We start from the raw sequence: 24,677 nt of genomic DNA on the forward strand, positions 1-24,677 counted from the left end.
CTGGAGTCACGTTTCCTCACGTTTCCTCTTATGTCATCCCATAGCTTGTTTGTAAATTGCTTTTTTAATTTTTCTTTTTTTTTTATAATATAGCGTTAACAAAATGTCTGTATTTTCATAATATAGCGTTATATTTTTATAATATAGCGTTAACAAAACGTCAGTATTATTCATGACCCCGGAAGTAAATGGGGGGAAGGTTTTTGTAGGGGGGAAGAAATTTGGCGTGACAAAGCCTGTATTAGGTTCGACACAATAAATAATCGAACAGATAACATTCAACCCAGATCCACTTTTTTGTATCAATTAAAAATGTATTTTAATATTAAAACGATGTATTTTTTGCATGACTTTGTGAACTTTTTTTTATTAGCTGGACAGTTATTTTTAATCAGGCACATCCGTAGTTTGCAATGTTGGATGACGCCACTTCCGTTATCAGAATCATAATGCCTTTTATTGTGGTTGCATGGAAACAACGAAATTGAACGGCAATTTCGATGATAAAGTAGTAGTCACCTTCATACCAAACCAGTTTTTCCACCGATATGGAAATATAATTACAGTTGGAAGAGATTTTAATAACTTTTTTATGTCATTGAAATATTATGTGGGCTCTACCGAGGATGTCGTTGTGGTATGTGCAGCCCTTTGAGACACTTGTGATTTAGGGCTATATAAATTATCATTGATTGATTGAAATTTCGGGAAGAGTGATGTCACGACTGGCCAAGAAATCGCAAGCTGTTTGCACGGACCTGCCTTTGGACACAAGTGACTTCTTGGACAAAGTTCATCTTCTGGGTCAGCTTCTCAGGTCTTGTTTTGGTCCTTCGGGGAGACTCAAACACATCCGCAACAACATCGGAGGGCAAGTTGTGACCACGTCGACGTCGTCGCTTCTTCTTGCATCCATTTCCTCATCACACCCGCTCCTAAATCTCATTTTAGCCTCCGTCCGCAATCACGTCTGTCGTTTCAGTGACTGCGGGTTGTTCGCAGCCATAGTTTGTGTGGCTCTCCTTGAAGGAGTCAAACGGCTTGACCTTAAGGGAAAGGTGACCACCGGTGTGTACAAACACCTGTTGGGTCTGTGCATTAGTTACCTCCAACGAGAAGACTGCGGCTGTAAAGTGAGGCTCGATTTTTGCAGCGGCGATGACTTGATGAGGTTGGCTCGCAGTGTTCTCTGCAGCAAACCAGCCTGCAGGCTAACTAAGCATGAAGCCCTTCACATCAGCAGGTTGGTAGTGCAAGCATTTTTACTCACAGTACCTTCCCACAGCAATGGCGTGGTGACTCTAGGCACGACCCTGATTGTGTCCATTGATGGCCTTCCTGTGATGGACTCTGCAGTGTTTCCAGGCATATTAGTAGACATGCCGAATGGCTATGAGTACTCAGAAATGAGGACTCCCTCCGCTGTTCCCCTGCGAATGGTATTGTTCAGTACATCCCTCGCTGGAGATCTCTCCGAGCTAGGAGATGGAACAATTGAGGTGCACGGCGGTGCAGACATGGACTCTGACATCCTGACTCAGCTCCTTGAGATTGGCAAACGGGCAGTGGAAGATGGTGTTAAGATATTCATGTGCCAGAAGGTTATCCACCCGGTCTTGCAGCAATACCTATGGAGTCACGGCATCATAGTCATAGAGCGAGTGGGGATTAATCTCATGCAGCCTCTTACGCAACTCACAGGTAAGCACAACTTGATCCGTCATGTCAAACTTCCAAGGTTTCTCATTGTCATGCCACTGGGTTGAGTTTTTTCTTGCTCTGATGTGGGATCTGAGCCGAGGATGTCGTTGTGGCTTGTGCAGCCCTTTGAGACTTTTGTGATTAAGGGCTGTATGAGTAAATAATGATTGCTGTACAGTGGGGCAAAAAAGTATTTAGTTAGCCACCGATTGTGCAAGTTCTCCCACTTAAAATGATGACAGAGGTCTGTAATTTTCATCAGAGGTACACTTCAGCTGTGAGAGACAGAATGTGAAAAAAAATCCAGGAATTCACATTGTACGAATTTTAAAGAATTTATTTGTAAATGATGGTGGAAAATAAGTATTTGGTCAACCATTCAAAGCTCTCACTGATAGAAGGAGGTTTTGGCTCAAAATCTCACGATACATGGCCCCATTCATTCTTTCCTTAACGCGGATCAATCGTCCTGTCCCCTTAGCAGAAAAACAGCCCCAAAGCATGATGTTTCCTCCCCCATGCTTCACAGTAGGTATGATGTTCTTGGGATGCAACTTAGTATTCGTCCTGTCCCCTTAGCAGAAAAACAGCCCCAAAGCATGATGTTTCCTCCCCCATGCTTCACAGTAGGTATGATGTTCTTGGGATGCAACTTAGTATTCGTCTTTCTCCAAACACGACGAGTTGAGTTTATACCAAAAAGTTCTATTTTGGTTTCATCTGACCACTTGACATTCTTCCAATCCTCTGCTGTATCATCCATGTATCCATTTTGGTATAAACTCAACATGTGTGTTTGGAGGAAGAAGAATACTGAGTTGCATCCCAAGAACACCATACCTGCTGTGAAGCATGGGGGTGGAAACATCATGCTTTGGGGCTGTTTTTCTGCTAAAGGGACAGGACGATTGATCCATGTTAAGGAAAGAATGAATGGGGCCATGTATCGTGAGATTTTGAGCCAAAACCTCCTTCCATCAGTGAGAGCTTTGAATGGTTGACCAAATACATATTTTCCACCATAATTTACAAATAAATTCTTTAAAATTCCTACAATGTGAATTCCTGGATTTTTTTTCACATTCTGTCTCTCACAGTTGAAATGTACCTATGATGAAAATTACAGACCTCTGTCATCATTTTAAGTGGGAAAACTTGCACAATCGGTGGCTGACGAAATACTTTTTTGCCCTACTGTATAGTAGTGCTGGGCTTTGATTGATTGATTGAAACTTTTATTAGAAGATTGCACAGTACAGTAAATATTCCGTACAATTGACCACTAAATGGTAACACCCGAATAAGTTTTTCAACTTGTTTAAGTCAGGGTCCACGTAAATCAATTCATGGTAAAACTTCATGGCAATATGGCCTTTTTTTAATATCTCGATATTTTTAGGCCATATCGCGACACACAATATATATCTCGATATTTTGCCTTAGCCTTGAATTATCACTTGATACATATAATCACAGCAGTATGATGATTATATGTGTGTACATTAAAACATTCTTGTTCATACTGCATTAATATATGCTCATTTTAAACTTTCATGCAGAGAAGGAAATCACAACCAAGTCAATTGACCAAAACTGTATTTATTAAACAGTTATTAGCAGGTGACTTTTCAAATGATGCTACATATTAGCAGTAATGCTACTTTTGGTAGCAATGCTTGCCCGCCACGCTTGACAAATTAAAGTTATCTATTCGACATCTTCCCGCTTGAAGCCGAACCACCGCCAGACGATGGAGCTCCTGCTGTTTTTCTTGGGAATTAATTCTTCCTTCATTTGTTACCAGATTCTCACCTTCTTTCTCTCGTATTACCACTCGCACGGCTGCGCTAGCATCGCAGCTAACATTACCCATGCTGCTACCTCTCGGCTCCGCGAGGGCGTATACGTATGTGACATATGACGTGACGGTATGTGACGTGTATAAGAAGGTGCGCTTACTGTCTGTGAGAAGGAGACACAAGAAGGAGTGGGAAGAGCCTGTAGTGTAATGCACGCTGCAAAAAGCAATTGCGTAAGAATGTATAATCGAATATCACGATATAGTCATTTTCTATATCGCACGGAGACAAACCCGCGATATATCGCGTATATCGATATATCGCCCAGCCCTAATGTATAGTGAATTTTTTACTGTTCTTTATTTTAAAAGGGTCCCAACCAGTGGCAACGTTGCACACGATAATCCCTCCTCAAGCCTATGGAAAGGTGGCGATTACCACTTCTAGACAGTTTGGATCCAAGACAATGCTGCATTTATATCCGTCGGAGGAGTCGGTGATCTGCACCACAGTCCTCTGTCACAGGAACGAGACCATGTTAAACGAATTGAAGGTATGGTTAAGTTAAACGACATGATATATGGACTATAAATGTCTGTGTGGCTTTCACAGGTGGCGTGCCAGAAGACGGAGCATGTTTTGCGCCTCGCCCTGAAGGAACCGTTTGCTTTGCTCGGAGGTGGGTGCACAGAAACCCACTTAGCTGCGTACATCAGACAACAGGTATGATCCATCCCTGTTTGCTCACCCACCACACGGCGGTCTTCTTAATTGCGTCGCGATCTAATCCTAGTGTGACGCAGCTGGAAGTGCATCAATGCTCGGCTGCTCGCAGGCAGAATACCTGCTTGGAGTGGAGGCGTTCTGCAGCTCTCTTGATTCGGCGGCTGCATCGCTACAACACGACAGTGAGAGTTCTCTCATTGATCTGACTTGCGCTCACCATTGGACTCTCCCAGAGGACGTCGAGGTTTGCTTCAGCAGCTGTGGCTGCGGACTGATGAAACGTGACCAATGTCCAATGTGGAGCCACTTGAACACTAAATACCCAGTGTTCTCCCCGGGGTCACCGTCTGGAGGTGATAAGGTGAAGCCATGCGTGCTCGACTCTTTCACAGCAAAGCTCAACGCTTTACAAGTTGCGGTAGAAACCGCAAATGTTGCCCTCGATGTGCGATATGTAATACAAGATAAGAACTAACTCTAAAAGGGCAAGAGCGGTTTGCGACAAGCATATTGTGGTGATATTATGAGTTTTTCTACATTTAATACAGTTCCTTGTGGTCTACATCACATGCAATGGTGGTGCTTTAGTCCAAATGTTGCATAGATTATGTTTTGCGGACCATTTTCAAGGCGCTTTACAAGTTGCGGTAGAAACCGCAAATGTTGCCCTCGATGTGCGATATATAATACAAGATATGTGTAGGGATGATGTTCAAAACCGATTCTCTCAATTGTTCGATAAGAAAAGAACCGATTCCATGGATTTAAATCCCTATTCGAGAACCGGTTCCCGTTATCGAAGCCACTATACCAGGGGTAGGGAACCTATGGCTCTCGAGCCAGATGTGGCTCTTTTGATGACTGCATCTGGCTCACAGATAAATCTTAGCTGACATTGCTTAACATGATAAGTAATGAATAATTCCGCTAGCAATCACAGTGTTAGAAATAACGTTCAAAATATAAAACATTATCATACATTTTAATTCATCCATCTGTTTTCTACCGCACCTGTTCAAAAACTCGCATTAATGGTAAGAAGTATTTTATTCATCATCGGTGAGCTTCCGAATAACAATGTTTTTAAAAAGAATAACAGGCTTGTGATTTTTCCGTTTAAAGTCGGAATTCCGTCTTTTTTAATCTCGGGGGGGGGGAAAAATGTGTCTTTTGTAATGGAGTCGTAGCTTATATTATGCCGTAGTTGATTGGTCGATATGTTCCTTGTGACCAATCAGGACATCTGTTATGAATGATGACGTTGTCACCGCCATTTTCCAAATGTAAACAACAAAAAGGACGCTTCACGAGTAAAATAAATTGATAAACATGTCAAAAATAAGTTTTGATAGGACTGGATGGAAAGGGAAATCACTGATACTGTTGGGAAGAAGGAAGTTACGACTTTGTTCGTTGATTTTATTCGGAAAATCGATCTTCCTGGAAAAGTTTTGTGCACGTGGTGTCATGATATTATTGACTATGGATCACAAGGTTTCAAGGCTTTGGAAGTACATGCGAAACCCCAAAAACATATGAAACAACTTGAAGCAAGGAAAACAAACTTTTCACTAGCTGGTACTTTTGGATGTCAACCAAAAGTGAGCAAACCTTACGGACTTCATCCTCTGTTTACATCGACAACTGCCGTAGACATCGAGAGGAAAGATCCACCCAAACAACCCACTTCAGTTGCAGACAGGGTAGTTAATAATGAGGTAAGCTAAAAAATATTTGCTTGCGAAATACGTATGTTTGTTTTAAATATTAACCAATTATTGCTTTGCGAAATATAAATGGGTTTTTCTAAAAATAAAAAGCCTCGTGAAAATATATTATGAAATTACAGAAATTCAAAGAGTTGCATAATTGATTCCAGTTAACAATTTATTTGAAATAAATTTGCATATAATACTATTTTGTAATATTAAGTTATTATGTAGTATCTTGAAACAATAGTCAGTGGTGTAACAATCTTGAAGGTAAATATTTTCACACTTGTTTCATGCAATATGTCAGTGTCCTCACATTATTGTTATTTCCTATTTTCGAATATGAGTAAACAATACTAAACTGTGTTTTATTATTTTCATAAATTTACATCGTATTTTGACGAAAAGAATGAAATGTTTACATTTGGTATTTTGTTATGTCAGCCCTTTGAGACACTTGTGATTTAGGGCTATATAAATAAACAGATTGTTATGTTTATAACTAAACTTGTAGGCAATAAGACATATACATTATAACTGTGATATGGTATTAGTGGTTATGTATTTTACAATTAATGCTACTTTTTGATAGCATATATCATGTAATAGTCTTAACTTTAAAATATATTTTGTATAATAATAAATCTTGGCAAACCTGTTACACCACTGATCATTTTTTTTACCCCATATATACAATATCTGACTAATAGAAATGATAGAATGATTTCAAATAAGTTCAAAAATGATGTTTTCATGTATTTAAACACTAAAATATTTTCTTCAAATGGTGCTGTCTTTGTTAATTTTACCATGTTAAATTGGTGAAAAACCAGGAGCTTCGGGGGGCGTTGCCCCCCTTGTCCCCCAGACCCCCGGAAATTGTTTCAGTCTTTTTCATTGTGGTCAAATCACATGCCTGGAATAAGAGACTTATGTGAAGATCTGTCACTTTTTTACTGATTGTGTTTCTTTGTTTTGTATTTACTTTTCATTAGTGCTCTTATTTTGTTTCCATATCCTTCTTGTCCTGCTGAGTGCTGTGTTTTTTTCCCTCACCTGCTGTTGATTGGTAGCCGGTCCACACCTGCTGCCAATCAGCATGTTTCTATTTATGCTCGGCTCGCGCGCTCTTCAGGGCTCGAAGATTGACTATTGTTTAGAACTGTACATGCAAGACTACTTCATTCTCCTCTATTGATAATATTAAAAGCATTTTACCTGCTTTTCGCTCTCCTGGTTCCTGCATCTTGGGGTCGCTACCACTGCTGCCATGCGAGTTTGTGACATATTGCCCTCTATAAATGTTGGTCTTAAAAATGCGGAAATTTTGTTGTACTCAGTGTTAAAAAATATTATATGGCTCTCACGGAAATACATTTAAAAATCCGTCCATCCATCTTCTTCTGCTTATCCGAGGTCGGGTGGCAGGAGCAGCAGCCTAAGCAGGGAAGCCCAGACTTTCCTCTCCCCAGCCACTTCGTCTAGCTCTTCCCGGGGGATCCCGAGGCGTTTCCAGGCCAGCCGGAAGACATAGTCTTCCCAACGTGTCCTGGGTCTTCCCCGTGGCCTCCTACAAGTTGGACGTGCCCTAAACACCTCCCTAAGGAGGTGTTCGGGTGGCATCCTGACCAGATGCCCGAACCACCTCATCTGGCTCCTCTCAATGTGGAGGAGCAGCGGCTTTACTTTGAGTTCCTCCTGGATGGCAGAGCTTCTCACCCTATCTCTAATGGAGAGCCCCGCCACACGGCGGAGGAAACTAATTTTGGCCGCTTGTACCCGTGATCTTATCCTTTCGGTCATGACCCAAAGCTCATAACCATAGGTGAGGATGGGAACGTAGATCGGCCGGTAAATTGAGAACTTTGCCATCCGGCTAGGCTCCTTCTTCACCACAATGGATCGATACAACGTCCGCATTACTGAAGACACCGCACCGATCCGCCTGTCGATCTCACGATCAACTCTTCCCCAACTCGTGAACAAGACTCCTAGGTACTTGAACTCCTCCACTTGGGGCAGGGTCTCCTCCCCAACCCGGAGATGGCCCTCTACCCATTTTCCATTTTAAAATATTTGGCTTAAATGGCTCTCTCAGCCAAAAAGGTTCCTGACCCCTGCACTTTACCGTATTTTCGCGACCATAGGGCGCAACGTGTTACGGGTGCTATTTCTGTATTTAAAGGCCTACTGAAATTAGATTTTCTTATGTAAACAGGGATAGCCGGTCCATTCTATGTATCATACTTGATCATTTCGCGATATTGCCATAATTTTGCTGAAAGGATTTAGTAGAGAACATCCACGATAAAGTTCGCAACTTTTATTCGCTAATAAAAAAGCCTTGCCTGTACCGGAAGTCGCAGACGATGACGTCACGTTTGATGGCTCCTCACATCTTCACATTGGTTTTAATGGGAGCCTCCAACAAAAAGTGCTATTCGGACCGAGAAAATGACAATTTCCCCATTAATTTGAGCGAGGATGAAAGATTTGTGTTTGAGGATATTGATAGTGACAGACAAGAAAAAAAAAAGTATCAAAAAAAATTGTTGCTAGTGTTTTAGTGAGTTTAATATTACCTGATAGTTGGAAGGGTGTCTCCACGGGTGTCTTTACGCGCAGTGTCTCAGGGGAGTCGACGGCAGCTATGGACGGCACAAGCTCAGCTTTTCTCCGATAAGAACTGACTTTTTAACCACAATTTTCTCACCGAAACCTGCTGGGTGACATTTGGTAGGGATCCATGTTGGCTTGACCGCGCTCTGATCCATAGGAAAGTTTCACCTCCAGGAATTTTAAACAAGGAATCACCGTGTGTTTGTGTGGCTAAAGGCTAAAGCTTCCCAACTCCATCTTTCTACTTTGACTTCTCGAATATTAATTGAACAAATTGCAAAAGATTCAGCAACACAGATGTCCAAAATACTTCAAATTATGCCGTTAAAGCAAACGACTTTTAGCTGTGTGTGTGTGCAGCGCTCATACTTCCTAAAAACCTGTGACGTTTGGCGTACACGTAGTCATTACACGACGTTTTGAAGACGAAACTCCCGGGAAATTTAAAATTGTAATTTAGTAAACTAAAAAGGCCGCTTTGGCATGTGTTGCAATGTTAATATTTCATTATTGATATATAAACTATCAGACTATGTGGTGGGTAGTAGTGGGTTTCAGTAGGCCTTTAACGCATCAATAAGGCCCAACGTATTTTTGGGCGCAGGCATGGTAAAACATACGCTAGCATGCATGAACGCTGTTTTAAAAAGGCAGCATGAGCAAAGCTGAGTTAGGTTGTACTTTATTGAAGTATTTATCAATGTACTCACACTATTTTTTGATCAATCCTCATTCACAAATCCTTCAAAGTCCTCATCTTCTGTGTCCGAAATGGACAGCTGGGCAAGTTCTCCTTCAAACACACCAGATTCCCTCTCCTCATTTTCAAATTCAGTCTTGTTGTCCATTATCCTAGCAAGCTAGCACAACAGTAAAAGCCGACTTCTCTTGCCCTTTTGTGCCCATCGATTCTCTACCATGCTCGACCCCTTCTGGATGTCGAAAGTGAGCGGCACCTCGTCCATGTTGGTGATGTGTTTGTCGGCAATTTTTTAAATTTACAACACACATAACAGCACTATATGCCCACAGGGGGTGTGCCTTTAGCGTCCTCTCTCACCTGAAACCTTCACCTTATAACGGCCGCATGCTGTCCTCAGTCACGTCTGCTTTTCCTCCATATAAGCAGCCTGCTTATGGCTTTTGGAACTCAGTGCACACAAAACAACCTATCTGGATTTGATAAAAGATTGGATAAGGACTCTGTTCAATAAGAGGATTCGATAATGGGCTCAAACTCGATAAATTCTTAACGAACATCATCCCTAGATATGAACTAACTCAAAAGGGCAAGAGCGGTTTGTGACAAGTATATTGTGGTGGTGATATGAGTTTTTCGACATCTAAAACAGTTCATTGTGGTCTACATAACATGCAATGGTGGTGCTTTTGTCCAAATGTTGCATGGATAATGTTTTACAGAACATTTTCAAGGCGCTTTACAAGTTGCGTCATTTTGTAGGTGTTTTTTTTTGCGTGCGGATGCCCTTCTCAAAGCCAAGCCCGCTTTGATTGCGTCTCCATCACGTCAGCCATGTTGTATTTTTTTGTCGCTTTCATAATCGAGTCTACCGACAGAAAAAAAGTAAAACTATATGCTGCTTTTTATTTGAAATGTTGACGGCAGAGCATTATACCATGCATGTGCATGTATGAGCCAGTCTGCCCCACAACAAGAGGATAGAGGAAAACAAGGAACTTTAATGGCTGCAACTTTGGAATATAACTGAATAAAAAATGCAGACTCTCGCAAAGCTCAAAAAGTTTTGTCTATGCTTACATATGGTAGGATACAACATAACATGAATTCAGTCCTGCACATGTCTCACATTTTTATTGAGGAGTTTGCAACATTAATACACACTTCTAAAAATATGACTCCCTTTGGAACTCCCTTAGTAACGTTGATCCCACCCAGTTTAGTGATGTTAAGAAATGGCAGTGGCATGGCCACCGTACTTGCTCTACCTTGCAGGTTAAAAATAAAAGTGTAAATTAGCAATTAGCAGTGCTATACTATATAGAGTATCACAGTATTGCTCGATAAAAAAGGTACCCGTTGGATCGGTTTAATTTAAAGCACAATTTTATACAGGTTGAGATCCCTCTTCCGTCTGTCTCACCACTAGTTTTGTGGTTCTTGGCCAGCAAAAATGTTCAAGACCCCTCCGGTAAATTATACATTTGGTTCTCAAACTTTTTCTACCAGGCTCTTTTTTTGTGGATACATTTTTGAGCCACTACTTAGCTACTCAACATGCATGCATATGTCTGATGCAAAACTTTTAACTACTGAAGCATACACAATTATATTGAAATCATGAAGCAACATATACTTCCTTTTACTTGACACCATGGTGAAGATAGTGTGCTACCTAAAAGTGACCTAGCTGTGTTAGTTTTATTATTTCCTAGCCCAAAGAATACCTCCACAATTCTCTGTATTTTATCCTTTGGACCTGGTTGGAACCTGTCTAGGAGAGAGAGCAGTTAATGGGATGCCACCTACGCTGAATCCTTAGGACCAATAATTGTCCTATGAGCAGTTAATGGGAGACCACCTTCGCTGAATCCTTAGGACCAATAACTGTCCTATCGGGCGATTGAAATCTAGTAAGACAAGCGTGTGGAACTCCTGCATCATATCCATGCATGATGTTTTTGACCTGACTCACTGTGACCACACTTGATGGGTACACCTGCCATTTACATTTGCTATTCAGCCTTGGAGAGTAAAAATAGTTTGAACACAATTACAAATATATGCAGTACTTGGCTCTGCAGCCCTTACTGACATCTTAATGCTTCTCCTCAAAGTAAAAATGGAATCAAAGCTTTTCGATACTTTGGGTAGTCCTTGAATTTCCTCTTGTAAAACCTACAAAACAGCAAAGTAGACACTATCACTCAGTTGGTATGTCGTATACTTAGCATATATATATATACAGTACAGGCCAAAAGTTTGGATACACTTTCTCACTTCAATGCATTTCTTTATTTTCATGACTATTTACATTTTAGATTGTCACTGAAGGCATCAGAACTATGACACCTGTGAAGTGAAAACCCCTTTAAGTGACTACCTCTTGAAGCTCATCGAGAGAATGCCAAGAGTGTGCAAAGCGGTAATCAGAGCAAAGGGTGGCAATTTTGAAAAAAACTAGAGTTTAAAACATGTTTTCAATTATTTCACCTTTTTTTTGCAAGTACATAACTCCACATATGTTTATTCATAGTTTTGATGCCTTCAGTGACAATCTACAATGTAAATAGTCATGAAAATAAAGAAAACCCATTGAATGAGAAGGCGTGTGCCAAACTTTTGGCCTGTACCTTAAATTGGTCCAGCCTGGGGCTCGATCCAGTGATTGAGAGATGGGAGCACAAGCCAATGAGCTAAAAGCCGGAGTTGTTGTATAGCGCAACTCTTTAGGCGTCAGGGAGTGAGGGTTACCAACACACTCTACATACAGTGTAGTACAGTTAAAAGGGAACGACACGTTTTTTTAGAATTCTGCCCATCGTTCTCAAGACAAGAACACATATCTTTCCCTTTTCTGTGTATTCTGATTATTAAAAAAAACTGCTCATAAGAGACAGCCAGCAATTCAGGTGATGGGATGTATCTATTCCGCCTATAAAGCCCTCTAAAAAACACACAAAAACTTCCAAAATCGTTTTATATACATGCTGTAAGTGTGTATGTAATGTAATTGTTCTTTCCATTTCAATATAAGAAATGCATGCACTGCAGGCAATTACATATATTTTCAACTTTAATATTATCTAATGATGCACAAGTGTCAAACACAAGGCCCACAGCTGGCCCACCACATCATTTATGTGGTCAACAAATATGAGATGCCAAATATAAAAGTTCAGTCACACTTTTCTAGCAGATATGTGTCTCACATTTAGCTCACTTTTCGCACATTTAACACAATATTCTCACAGTTAGCTTATTGTCATCACCCTGGAGGGGGGTCCCCACATCTGCAGTCCGTTCCCTTCAAATCTAAACCTGATTGTTGAATCTATATTTTTAATCTAAATGAAAGCGCTAAATATTAAATATAAATCTTCAATCTAAATGTTACATCCAAACCTAAATATTAAATTTAAACCTAAATGTTAAATCTAAATCTTAAAAATTAATATAAATCCTAAATATACAACTTAAATCTATATGTGAGTGCTATATGTTAAATGTAATCTGAAATGTTAAATCTTAAATTTAAATTAAATATTGTTTCTAAACATATCTAAATGGTAAATCTTCATCTTAAATTTAAACCTATATCCATCGATCCATTTTGTACCATTTGTCCCCTATCTTAAATTGTAAATGTTAAATCTAAACCTAAATGTTAAATATAATTGATACTTTTTTAATCTAAACCTGAAAGTTAAATCTATATCTTTAATAAAAATGTGAGCGCTAAATGTTATATATAAATCTTCAAGCTAAATGTGAGGGCTAAATATTAATGTTAAATCTAAACCTAAATATTAAATTTAAACCTAAATGTTCAATATAAATCTTAAATATAACACTTAAATCTACATGTGAGTGCTGTTGGTTAAATCTAAACCAAAATGTTAAATATTGACTCTAAACATATCTAAATGGCAAATCTTCATCTTAAATCTAAGCCATCCATCTATTATCTACCACTTGTCCCTCATCTTAAATTCTAAATGTTAAATCTAAACCTAAATTTTAAATATAAATAATTGTAAATCTAAACCTGAATGTTAAATATTTTTCTTTAGTCTTAATGTGAGCGCTGAATGTTAAATATAAATTGTGAATCTAAATGTGAGCGCTAAATCTGAATGTTAAATCCAAACCTAAATATTACATTTAAACCTAAAAGTTAATTCTAAATATTAAATATAAATCCTAAATATAACACTTAAATCTTAATGTGAGTGCAATATGTTAAATATAAACTAAAATTTTAAATCCAAACCAAAATGTTAAATCTAAATCTTAAGTTTAAATTAAATATTGAGTCTAAACATTATATCTAAATGGCAAATCTTCATCTTAAATCTAAGCCATCCATCCATTTTCTACCACTTGTCCCTTATCTTAAACTTTAAATGTTAAATCTAAACCTAAATGTTAAATATAAAGGATACATTTTAAATCCAAACCTGAATGTTAAATTTATATCTTTAATCTAAATGCGAGCGCTAAATGTTAAAGATAAATCTTCAATCTAAATGTGAGCGCTAGATCGGAACGTTAATTTGAAACCTAAATATTAACTTAAACCTAAATGTTAAATGTAAATCTTAAATATGTATATAAATCCTAAATATAAAACTTAAATATATATGTGAGCGCTCTATGTTAAATCTAAATCTTGAATCTAAATCTAAATGTGAGCGCTAACTCTCTTGCAAAGTGTAAAGATGAACATTTATATGTTGTCAGTATTCCACAATCCGAGGTCCCTCAGCCACACAAAGCTGTGGCCACATCTCTGCCTCTCAAGGCATTACACTCACTGCAGAACAAGGAACCATGACAGATGCTGAATGACAAATTAAAGGCCTACTGAAACCCACTACTACCGAGCACGCAGTCTGATAGTTTATATATCAATGATAAAATATTAACATTGCAACACATGCCAATACGGCCGGTATAGTTTACCAAATTGCCATTTTAAATTTCCCGGGAGTTTCTTGTTGAAAACGTCGCAGAATGATGACGTGTACGCGTGACGTCACGGATTATTAGGAAATATTAGCGCTGCGCACACACACAGCTAAAAGTCATCTGCTTTAACCGCATAATTACACAGTATTTTGGACATCTGTGTTGCTGAATCTTTTTCAATTTGTTCAATTAATAATGGAGAAGTCACAGTAGAAAGATGGCGGTGGGAAGCTTTAGCCTTTAGCCACACAAACACACGGTGATTCCTTGTTTAAAATTCCCGGAGGTGAAGCTTTCCTATGGATCAGAGCGGTCAAGTGAACATGGATCCCGACCAAATGTCAACCAGCAGTTTTCGGTGAGAAAATTATGGTTAAAAAGTCGCCACTTATCGAAGATCAGCTGAGCTTGTACCGTCCATACAGCTGCCGTCGACTTCCATCAGATACTGGCCTCAAGACACCCGTGGATACACACTTCCAACTATCAGGTACTATTTAACCCACTAAAACACTAGCAACACAATAGAAAATAGGGGATTTCCCAGAATTATCCTAGTAAATGTGTCTAAAAACATCGGAATTTGTCCCAATGCAATTGCGTTTATTTATTTTTTTAACTTGATTAATTTTTATTTTTTTTTCCTAGCCCGTCGCTATCAATATCCTCAAACACAAATCTTTCATTCTTGCTCAAATTAATGGGGAAATTGTCGTTTTCTCGGTCCGAATAGCTCTTTTTGTTGGAGGTTCCCATTAAAAATAATGTGAGGACGGGTGACGTCATCGTCAGCAACTTCCGGTACAGGCAAGGCTTTTTTATTAGCGACTAAAAGTTGCGAACTTTATCGTGGATGTTCTCTACTAAATCCTTTCAGCAAAAATATGGCAATATCGTAAAATGATCAAGTATGACATAGAATGGACCTGCTATCCCCGTTTAAATAAGAAAATCTCATTTCAGTAGGCCTTTAATGCCAATAAAGTTGCATGTTTCTAAAAATGGAAGTTTCAAACGTGTGAGCGCGCATAGCTTGTTGCTTCAAGAGATTTTTGGAAACAAGAACCCTCAAACACCGGATTGCTTAACTTTGCGTTTGACAATAAATGGAATTGATTGACCTCTTAGCAGACGGTGGCATGGAGCACTGCAGATGCTGCCGCCATGTATGTGGCTTGTAAAAATTGTATTTTTGTTTTGTTTGGTTGTTTGTCCCTGCATAGTGCAATTGTATGTGAGCATCATGTATCATTTATTGCTCATTTTTTAGGGCCCGAGTAGCGGAGCAACCACTGCCGGTGCGATGCAGAGCACCGCAAGGGCCCTATTGAAATTTCAATGTTATTTATTATTATTATTGTTTCCCCCTTTTTACTCAGCATCAAGGGTTGGAATTGGGGGTCAAAGGCCTACTGAACCCCACTACTACCGACCACGCAGTCTGATAGTTTATACATCAATGCTGAAATATTAACATTGCAACACATGCCAATACGGCCGGTATAGTTTACCAAATTACAATTTTAAATTTCCCGCAGAGTTTCTTGTTGAAAACGTTGCGGAATGATGACGTGTGTTTGTGACGTTATTGGTTGGAGGGGACATATTAGCCCAGCACCACTTGCGGCTAAAAGTCGTCTCTTTTCATCGCGCAATTACACAGTATTTTGGACATCTGTGTTGCTGAATCTTTTGCAATTTGTTCAATTAATAATGGAGAAGTCAAAGTAGAACGATGGAGGTGGGAAGCTTTAGCCTTTTGCCACACAAACACATTGTGTTTCCTTGTTTAAAATTCCTGGAGGTGAAGCTTTACTATGGATCAGAGCGGTCAAGCGAACATGGTTCCCGACCACATGTCAACCGGCAGTTTTCGGTGGGAAAATTGTGATAAAAAATCGCCTCTTACCGGAGATCAGCAGAGTTTCTGTCCTGCTGCAGCTTCGTGACTTCTCTCAGAGACTGGCGTCAACACACCCGTGGACACACCACTCCGACTATCAGGTACTATTTAACTCACTAAAACACTAGCAACACAATAAAAAGATAAGGGATTTCCCAGAATTCCATCCATCATCTTCCGCTTATCCGAGGTCGGGTCGCGGGGGCAACAGCCTAAGCAGGGAAACCCAGACTTCCCTCTCCCCAGCCACTTCGTCTAGCTCTTCTCGGGGGATCCCGAGGCGTTCCCAGGCCAGCCGGGAGACATAGTCTTCCCAACGTGTCCTGGGTCTTCCCCGTGGCCTCCTACCGGTTGGACGTGCCCTAAACACCTCCCTAGGGAGGCGTTCGGGTGGCATCCTGACCAGATGCCCGAACCACCTCATCTGGCTCCTCTCGATGTGGAGGAGCAGCGGCTTTACTTTGAGTCCCTCCCGGATGGCAGAGCTTCTCACCCTATCTCTAAGGGAGAGCCCCGCCACACGGCGGAGGAAACTCATTTCGGCCGCTTGTACCCGTGATCTTATCCTTTTGGTCATGACCCAAAGCTCATGACCATAGGTGAGGATGGGAACGTAGATCGACCGGTAAATTGAGAGCTTTGCCTTCCGGCTCAGCTCCCTGGTTGGGCAAACTCCCATGCACCCTCAAGAACCCTGCCGAGAGTATAGAGCTGGTCCACAGTTCCACGACCGATTTCCCAGAATTATCCTAGTAAATATGTCTAAAAACATTTAAAAAAAAAATGTTTTTTTCTTCTAGTCCTTCACTCTAAATTTACTCATCCACAAATATTTCATCCTCACTCAAATTAATGGGGAAACTGTCGCTTTCTCGGTCCGAAGAGCTCTTGCTGCTGGAGGCTCACATTATGAACAATGTGAGGACGTGAGGAGCCCTCACACCAGTGATGTCATCGCCTGCTACTTCCGGTAAAGGCAAGGCTTTTTAATTAGCGACCAAAAGTTGCGAACTTTATCGTGGATTTTCTCTACTAAATCCTTTCAGCAAAAATATGGCAATATCGTGAAATGATCAAATATGACACATGGAATGGACCTGCTATCCCCGTTTAAATAAGAAAATCTCATTTCAGTGGGCCTTTAAGTCACCAAAATGATTCCAGAGCGTGGCCAGTGCTGCTGCTCACTGCTCCCCTCACCTCCCATGGGGTGGAACAAGGGGATGGATCAAATGCAGAGTGTATTTTCACCACACCTAGTGTGTGTGTGTGTGTGTGAGACTATCAGTGGCACTTGACCTTTAAACTTCTGAGATCAATATTCATGCATTTGTTACGTCTCATTTTGATTACTGTAACGTAATATTTTCGGGTCTCCCCATGTCTAACATTAAACGATTACAGTTGGTACAAAATGTGGCTGCTAAACTTTTGACAAGAACAAGAAAGTTTGATCATATTACGCCTATACTGGCTCACCTGCACTCACTTCCTGTGCACTTAAGATGTGACTTTATGGTTTTAATACTTACGTATAAAATACTACACGGTCTAGCTCCATCCTATCTTGCTGATTGTATTGTGCCATATGTCCCAGCAACAAATCTGCGTTCAAAGAACTCTGGCTTATTAGTGATTCCCAGAGCCCAAAAAAAGTCTGTGGGCTATAGAGCGTTTTCTCTTTGTGCTCCAGTACTCTGGAATGCCCTCCCAGTAACAGTTCGAGATGCCACCTCAGTAGAAGCATTTAAGTCCCATCTTAAAACTCATTTGTATACTCTAGCCTTTTAATAGACCCCTTTATTAGACTATTTGATCTGCCCTCGGGACCCGGTGTGGACCGCTCGCCTGTGCATCGGTTGGGACATCGCTGCGCTGCCGACCTGGCTCCACTCGGGATGGTCTCCTGCTGGCCCCACTATGGACTGGTCTCTCACACTATTATGTTAGATCCACTATGGACTGGACTCACACTATTATGATAGATCCACTTTGGACTGGACTCTCACACTATTATGTTAGATCCACTATGGACTGGACTCTCACACTATTATGTTAGATCCACTATGGACTGGATTCTCACACTATTATGTTAGATCCACTATGGACTGGACTCTCACACTATTATGTTATAACCACTATGGACTGGACTCTCACGCTATTATGTTAGATCCACTATGGACTGGACTCTCACACTATTATGTTAGATCCACTATTGACTGGACTCACACACTATTATGTTAAACCTGATTGCGGGCCTGATCCGGCCCGCGGGCCGTACGTTTGACAACCCTGGTCTACAATGTCAAACTCCTTGTGTGTTTAACGTTCTTGGCCAATAAATCTGATTGAGGTAAAACGGAGGAACAAAATGCAACACGGAACGACACAGGAGGTCCTTCATACTGACAGCCATCAGACTGTATAATGCATATGTCTGTCTTGATTGCACTTAAATGTAAAATATATGTACAATATATTTATATTATTCATATACTATATATATGATGTGTGTTGTATATTATTTATTAGTATTATTGTCTATTGTGGGCAAACTGTGGTGCTGAATTTCCCCCAGGAATCAATAAAGTACTTTCTATTCTATTCTATTCTACTTTTCTGCTGTAGTGACACATCGCCACGCTCCTCATTCACAACAACAATCTGTGCTGACAAGACACATATGAATTACTAAGATCAGATAAGCAAGTGATCTGTAAAGTATAAGCTCACATTTCGTCTTTTGTTTGTACACGGTTAGCTTGTCTGTGTATACAGCTGTGATATCATATCAAGCATTCCGTCCCCCTTATGTCGTCTCTCGCGCCGTCTGCCGTGATTCGTTGTAGCAAACACAGAACATTTAAAGAAGTTATGGTAATGCTTAGAATGATCAAACTACTGTAAATATTTCTTGTTATCATGAATGTGCCTGTTACTACATTACTTTCATACCCACAGCATGCATATGAAACCTCAGAGGTTTTTGGAGTTATTTTTAGAGGGCTTTATAGGCGACATAGGTCCATCCCCATTACCTGTATTGTTAGCCGCCTCTTGCTAGCAGATTTTCACTATTTTGGACGCACAGAAAATATTTTTTGTTTCATCTGACCACAGAACTTTCCTCTGGAAGGTCTTATCTTTGTCCATGGGATGTCAGATGAAACAAAAATGTTGCTGTTTTGCCACAATACCCAGCAATATGTGAAAAGGTGAGGCCTTTAATCGTAGAAACACCATTCCTATTGTCAAGCATGGTGGTGGTAGTATTGTGCGCTGGGCCTGTTTTGCTGCCAATAGAACAGGTGCTTTACAGAGAGTAAATGGAACACTGAAAAAGGAGGATTACCTCCTAATTCTTCTGGAAAACCTAAAATCATCAGCGCGGAGGTTGGGTCTTGGGCGCAGTTGGTTGTTCCAACAGGACAATGACCCCAAACACACGTCAAAAGTGGTAAAGGAATGGCTAAATCAGGTTAGAATTAAGGTTTTAGAATGGCCTTCCCAAGAGTCCTGTCTTAAAAATGTGGACAATGCTGAAGAAACAAGTTCATGTACTTTAGCTCAACTGCACCAATTTTGTCAAGAGGAGTGGTCAAAGTTCAACCAGAAGCTTGTGGATGGCTACCAAAAGCGCCTTATTGCAGTAAAACCTGCCAAGGAACATGTAACCAAATATTAACATTGCCGTATGTATACTTTTGACCCCGCAGATTTGGTCACTTTTTTAGTAGAGCCATTCATAAAAAAAAACAACTTCATGAATGTTTTTTGTGACCAACAAGTATGTGCTCCAATCACTCAATCACAAAAAAAATAAGAATTGTAGAAATGATTGGAAACTTAGGACAGCCGTTACATTATGTCGTTCACAAGTGTATGTGTTCTTGTCTCACATAACGCTTTTGAAACATGAGCAAAATTTAAATAAAAAGTGCAGTTTCCCTTTAGGATCCTAGTAGTTGTCACCTGTGATGGTAAATGGCTCTTGGTCCGATGAAGCATGCAGTAAACACTGCAAACGAAAGCGATGGAAGGCCCCAAGTAGCCATGGCATAGCCGAACCACTCAAGAATCTCTCCAAAGTAATTTGCAGCAGACACATATTCAAAGAAGCCTCCTGCAGGCAAATAAAAGACCTTCAAGTGACACCACATCCATCATAAAACATCCTGTGTATATCATCTCTTACCTGTTGGGACCTTGTAAACAGTTTCTCCCGGTTTCCTCAAGTTACGTAAGCTGTGGTCGCTGTGAATATTGATGGCCATCCCCGTGTAGAACAATAGTAAGCCTAGAACAAAACACACACCGAAAGTCATTTAAACACCTATGGTCTGTTGGCTGCACTTGTAAAAAAAAAATAAGAAATTGAACACCCACCAATGCCAACGCGGGTGTCAGACATCTGCTCATCCAGCTGGGCACAGTGCAGCAAGTAGTGGCCCTGCAAGAATCCATTCATGGAGCAGAAGAAGCCTCCTCCTAACATCACATTCTGTGGGAACGGTTTTCCTTTAATCAGGAGTGAATAGATGAAGGTTCTGGAATTGGGGGAGAAAACACAAGACCTCTTTTACAGCCTTATCGTCCCTCTGCGGTGATTAAAAATCCTGACGATGTTTGCAGGATGATGAATATATTGGGGTTTAACTGCTAAGTATGGTTTATAGCTTGTATACAAATCCATCCATTTTCTACTGCTTGGGATAGCGGGGGGTACTGGATCTCAGCTGCAGTCGGGCGGAAGGCGGCGTACACCCTGGACAAGTCGCTATCTCATCGCAGGGCCAACACAGATAGACAGACAAACATTCAAACTCACATTCACACATATAGGACCACTGTAGTGGCCTATCCCCAGGTGCATGTCTTTGGAGGTGGGAGGAAGCCAGAGTACCGAGAGGGAAACCATGCAGTCACAGGGAAGACATGCAAATTCCACACAGAATAAGACCCCCGAGCCCAGGAATCGAACCCTTCTTGCTGTGAGGAACGAGTGCTAACTACTGCGGCGCACTACTGCATTTACACTCACATTCACACACGAGGGCCAAGTGTTGCCAATCAACCTACCCCCAGGTTGCAAACTCTACACAGAAAGATCCCGAGCCCAGGATCGAACCCAGAACCTTTGTATTGTGAGGCACATGCACTAACACCTGTTCCACCTTTCTGCACTGAGTAACCCTAATACCGTATTTCCTTGAATAGCCGCACGGGCGCTAGTTAATTTAAAACCTCTTCTCACTCCTGCGCTTGTACAAAGCATGCAGTAAATAAGTAAGCAGGCGCTAATAATTTTAAATCCTCTTCTCACCCCTGTCCTCACCAATGGCTTGCAGTAAACAAAATAGTATGATACAAAAAAAATTTACAAAAATTATTCTGCGTCCGCGGCCCGGTGGTTGAGGACCACTGTTCTTTGGCGTGTCATCGCGGCCATTTTTGCAGTATGCTGTACGCGTGTCGGCTGGAGACATGCATTTCGCTGCTTTTCATACGTGATTGCAATGCATACTTGCTCAACAGCCATACCTTTTACACTGAGGGTTGTGATATAAACAACTTTAAAACTCTTACTAATATGCGCCACACTGTGTGAACCCACACCAAACAAGAATGACAAACACATTTCTAGAGAACATCGGCTCTGTAACACATTATAAACACAGCATAGGGATTACTCATAATGCCGTGCATCTGTTACTCTTGGATAAAGTATACACGCACCACCAACCCCGCCCACCTCAACCAATGCACGGAGGGGGGGGGGGGGGGGGGCGGGGGTGCTGGCGGGTGTATGGGGTAGCCAGGAGTCGTGGATGCATTGTATTCTGAGTAGATGTTGTGTTGCGTTTGTGGTGTGTTGCAGGGCCGATGTTCTCTCCAGAAATGTGTTTGTCATCGTTTAATGTGGGTCCGCGGAGTGTGGCGCGTATTGGTAGGAGTGTTGAAGTTGTGGTATATCAAAACCATTAGTGTGATCTGTATGGCTGTGGAACAAAAACCCTGGTTATACACATAGTATGAGCAAAAAAAATAAATATCCGCCGTGTTAAAAAGGTCGACAGCGGAAGTGTCACTCGTGACGTCACGTATTTGACACGATGATTAAAGTAAACATGCGCTTATTAATTCGGGGAGTGAGTTCGACCCAGCACTAATTCAAGACAAGTGCATGTTACATGTCCAGCGGCTTTTCAAGGAAATTAGCAACACAAATGTACCCCCAACGTCACCTACATCATCCATTTTTTCTACCGCTTGTCCCTTTTGGGGTTGCTACATTCGAGCAAAAGGCGGTGTACACCCTGGACAAGTCGCCACCTCATCGCAGAGCCAACACAGAAAGACAGACAGCATTCACACACTAGGGCCACTTTAGTGTTGCCAATCAACAGTGTAATACAAATGCACCTATGATGTAATACAACACAGTGCCAGTAGCCCATTTCAAGTCATATGATGCAATATTGCAAATGGAGAAGGGGACATACCTCTATTTAAACATGTTTCTTTTTTCTGTGATGGATCATAAACGACTGAAAACTTCATTAAAACCATGACAGATTTTTTCTGGCTCTCAACCAAGGCAAGAGGCTTATTCCCTCTCCTCTCTTATCTTCCCTGCTTTTGTTTCTTTGTCTCATCTTGACTTTTTTGGAGCCTTTTTTTGCACTGCTCTCCAAAACCTAAACAATGGAATCGATCAACTGGCCCCTCAACACACTTGACATGATCTTCTCGAGGAGAAGCTCGGGTTCGGGGAAAACTGTCTACTGACGAAACGTTTTGACGCTGGATACACGGTGGGCTCCTGGGAGAAGTGGATGGTCTTGTGCCATGGTGATCCTTTTCATCGACATCTGTTCAGAACTATGCCATGCCCCCCTTGTAAGTCTCGAGTTTGGTAATATATACTCAAGTAGGAGCTTTTATTTTATTTTTTATTTCAAGATGGCATCGCCGTAGTGGCTGCTCTTGGCAAGAGCTCTGAGCTCTCACGTCATCCTTTTGTTTTCCTGATATTTCCCTCTTGTTTTTATGTGTTTTGTTTGCCTTTTGGTCCGGGACCCTTTTGGACTGTGCGACAAGGGGTGGCACTTTCGTCACTTCTGCGGTACTTTTTTGTGAACTTCTGGATTTACCTCCCGGGAGCATTTTGGCCATGGAGACCAGCTGCTGGGTCTCTACCACACTAGAGTCCGTTTGGACAGACTGGTGGAGATGTGGATGAAGAGACTGGGCTGCGGAGCTGACGTCGTGCGCCAGAACAGACAGGATTTCACAGTGTCTTGGCTGAATGAGCAGGTATCGGACACCTAAGTCTCCTTGGACGCATCCTAGCTCATCAATGTGGACTGGACACTGGCCGAGAGTTGGTGGGCGGCCGAGAGTGGTCTTGGTTGCTTTGTTGGGTCTGCTCCTGTCTCTGGCCATGCTCCCCCCACCCCAGCAGACAATGGCGTGGGAACATCGCAGAAGCCACCACAGTGTATATGTTTTTTTTGTGTGTTTTTTTTTTTTTTTTGGCTGTGTGTAGAAATGGCTGGTTGCATCAGCTCTGCTGTTTGTAAGTGTTTAATGTCCTTTGTGTTCTTTGATGTTTCCTCTTACACACATGTGTGCTATGGTTATGATGTTGTTTTTTTCTCCCTTGGCCTCAGTCTTGACCTCTCCAGAGGCTCAAGCTTAGACTTTTTTTTTTCTTTCTCTTGGTGGCGACCCATCAGTCTTCCTGTTCTGTTCACCCGTCTCTACTGTATGTCAGTTCTAGGACAGGTTGTACTGAAAACCAATTTAGTTGTACTTTTTAAGCGCACAGACAAAAGTTCTATTTCATTCCAAGTAGTGTGCATCCTGTTATCTTTGATTGTTCTTAACACATTCATGGCAATAAAAGGAATTCTAGTAAAACCATAAGAATTGATTGATTCCAACATTCATACTGATACCTGTGAAAATAGTGCAGGCAAAAGGTTCCAAGTAGGAGCATCCTCCCCACGCTGGAGGCTTTCTGTGACGTGAGCATCAGAAGCAGAGGGACAAGAAGAGCTGGGGATTCCTGGAGGAACCAAGCCAGTCGGGCCGGGACCAATCTGGTTTGAGGAGTTGGCGCCAAGTGGCGGCCATAGAAAGCTTGGTATTTCTTGTGGTGGTACAGATGCCACAGTCCTGCAAGGATGATCCCGAAACTAAGATAGTTGATTAGGTTCTCATTGCAGTGCATGCTGTCTTCTCTGTTTGTCTTCCCTGGTCACGAGCATGTGTCGAACAGCCACCGTGGCAACTCCCAAAAGACGGGTGTGTCTCAACACGTAAAGACCTGAGGGCTCAGCTCATGCATAACTTGATGTATTCATGACAGTCGTTACATCATTATGATCTTGCAAATATGACTTAAATAGTGCAATACAGTACACAGAGTCCAATTTATGAGCTTAAACTGTCGGTGAGACAAAGCCACTGTAAAACAAAAAGAAGTTAAATATTGTCCAATTGCTGCTGATGACATAAAAAATTAATTGCTGTTGCAAATA

General features: G+C 41.2%; 2 protein-coding genes across 2 annotated transcripts; one reads left to right on the forward strand and one right to left on the reverse strand.

Moving 5' to 3' along the window:
* The first annotated feature begins 428 nt into the window (after positions 1–428).
* mkks (MKKS centrosomal shuttling protein) lies at positions 429–10,825 on the forward strand. Its single transcript, XM_061910586.1, has 4 exons — positions 429–1,701; positions 3,872–4,053; positions 4,113–4,223; positions 4,294–10,825. The coding sequence occupies exons 1-4, from the start codon at positions 717–719 to the stop codon at positions 4,699–4,701; spliced, it is 1,686 nt and encodes a 561-aa protein (XP_061766570.1). The 5' UTR covers positions 429–716; the 3' UTR covers positions 4,702–10,825.
* srd5a2b (steroid-5-alpha-reductase, alpha polypeptide 2b) lies at positions 10,377–24,479 on the reverse strand. Its single transcript, XM_061910587.1, has 5 exons — positions 24,093–24,479; positions 20,518–20,678; positions 20,327–20,428; positions 20,104–20,254; positions 10,377–11,435 (listed from the first exon to the last, which is right to left on the reverse strand). The coding sequence occupies exons 1-5, from the start codon at positions 24,365–24,367 to the stop codon at positions 11,369–11,371; spliced, it is 756 nt and encodes a 251-aa protein (XP_061766571.1). The 5' UTR covers positions 24,368–24,479; the 3' UTR covers positions 10,377–11,368.
* Positions 24,480–24,677: the final 198 nt, after the last annotated feature.

This window comes from Nerophis ophidion, linkage group LG09 (assembly GCF_033978795.1).
Source record: "Nerophis ophidion isolate RoL-2023_Sa linkage group LG09, RoL_Noph_v1.0, whole genome shotgun sequence".
NCBI lineage: Eukaryota > Metazoa > Chordata > Actinopteri > Syngnathiformes > Syngnathidae > Nerophis > Nerophis ophidion.

Bases quoted from the DNA above. Each gene is read 5' to 3' on its own strand.
- srd5a2b (XM_061910587.1), bottom strand. From the start codon at position 24,367: ATGCACTGCAATGAGAACCTAATCAACTATCTTAGTTTCGGGATCATC. The intron at 20,679-24,092 runs GTATCAGTATGA...CCCCAATTCCAG, and splicing joins TGCCTGCACTATTTTCACAG to AACCTTCATCTATTCACTCC. The intron at 20,429-20,517 runs GTGGGTGTTCAA...GTTTTGTTCTAG, and splicing joins TGACACCCGCGTTGGCATTG to GCTTACTATTGTTCTACACG.
- mkks (XM_061910586.1), top strand. From the start codon at position 717: ATGTCACGACTGGCCAAGAAATCGCAAGCTGTTTGCACGGACCTGCCT. The intron at 4,054-4,112 runs GTATGGTTAAGT...TGGCTTTCACAG, and splicing joins CCATGTTAAACGAATTGAAG to GTGGCGTGCCAGAAGACGGA. The intron at 4,224-4,293 runs GTATGATCCATC...ATCTAATCCTAG, and splicing joins CTGCGTACATCAGACAACAG to TGTGACGCAGCTGGAAGTGC.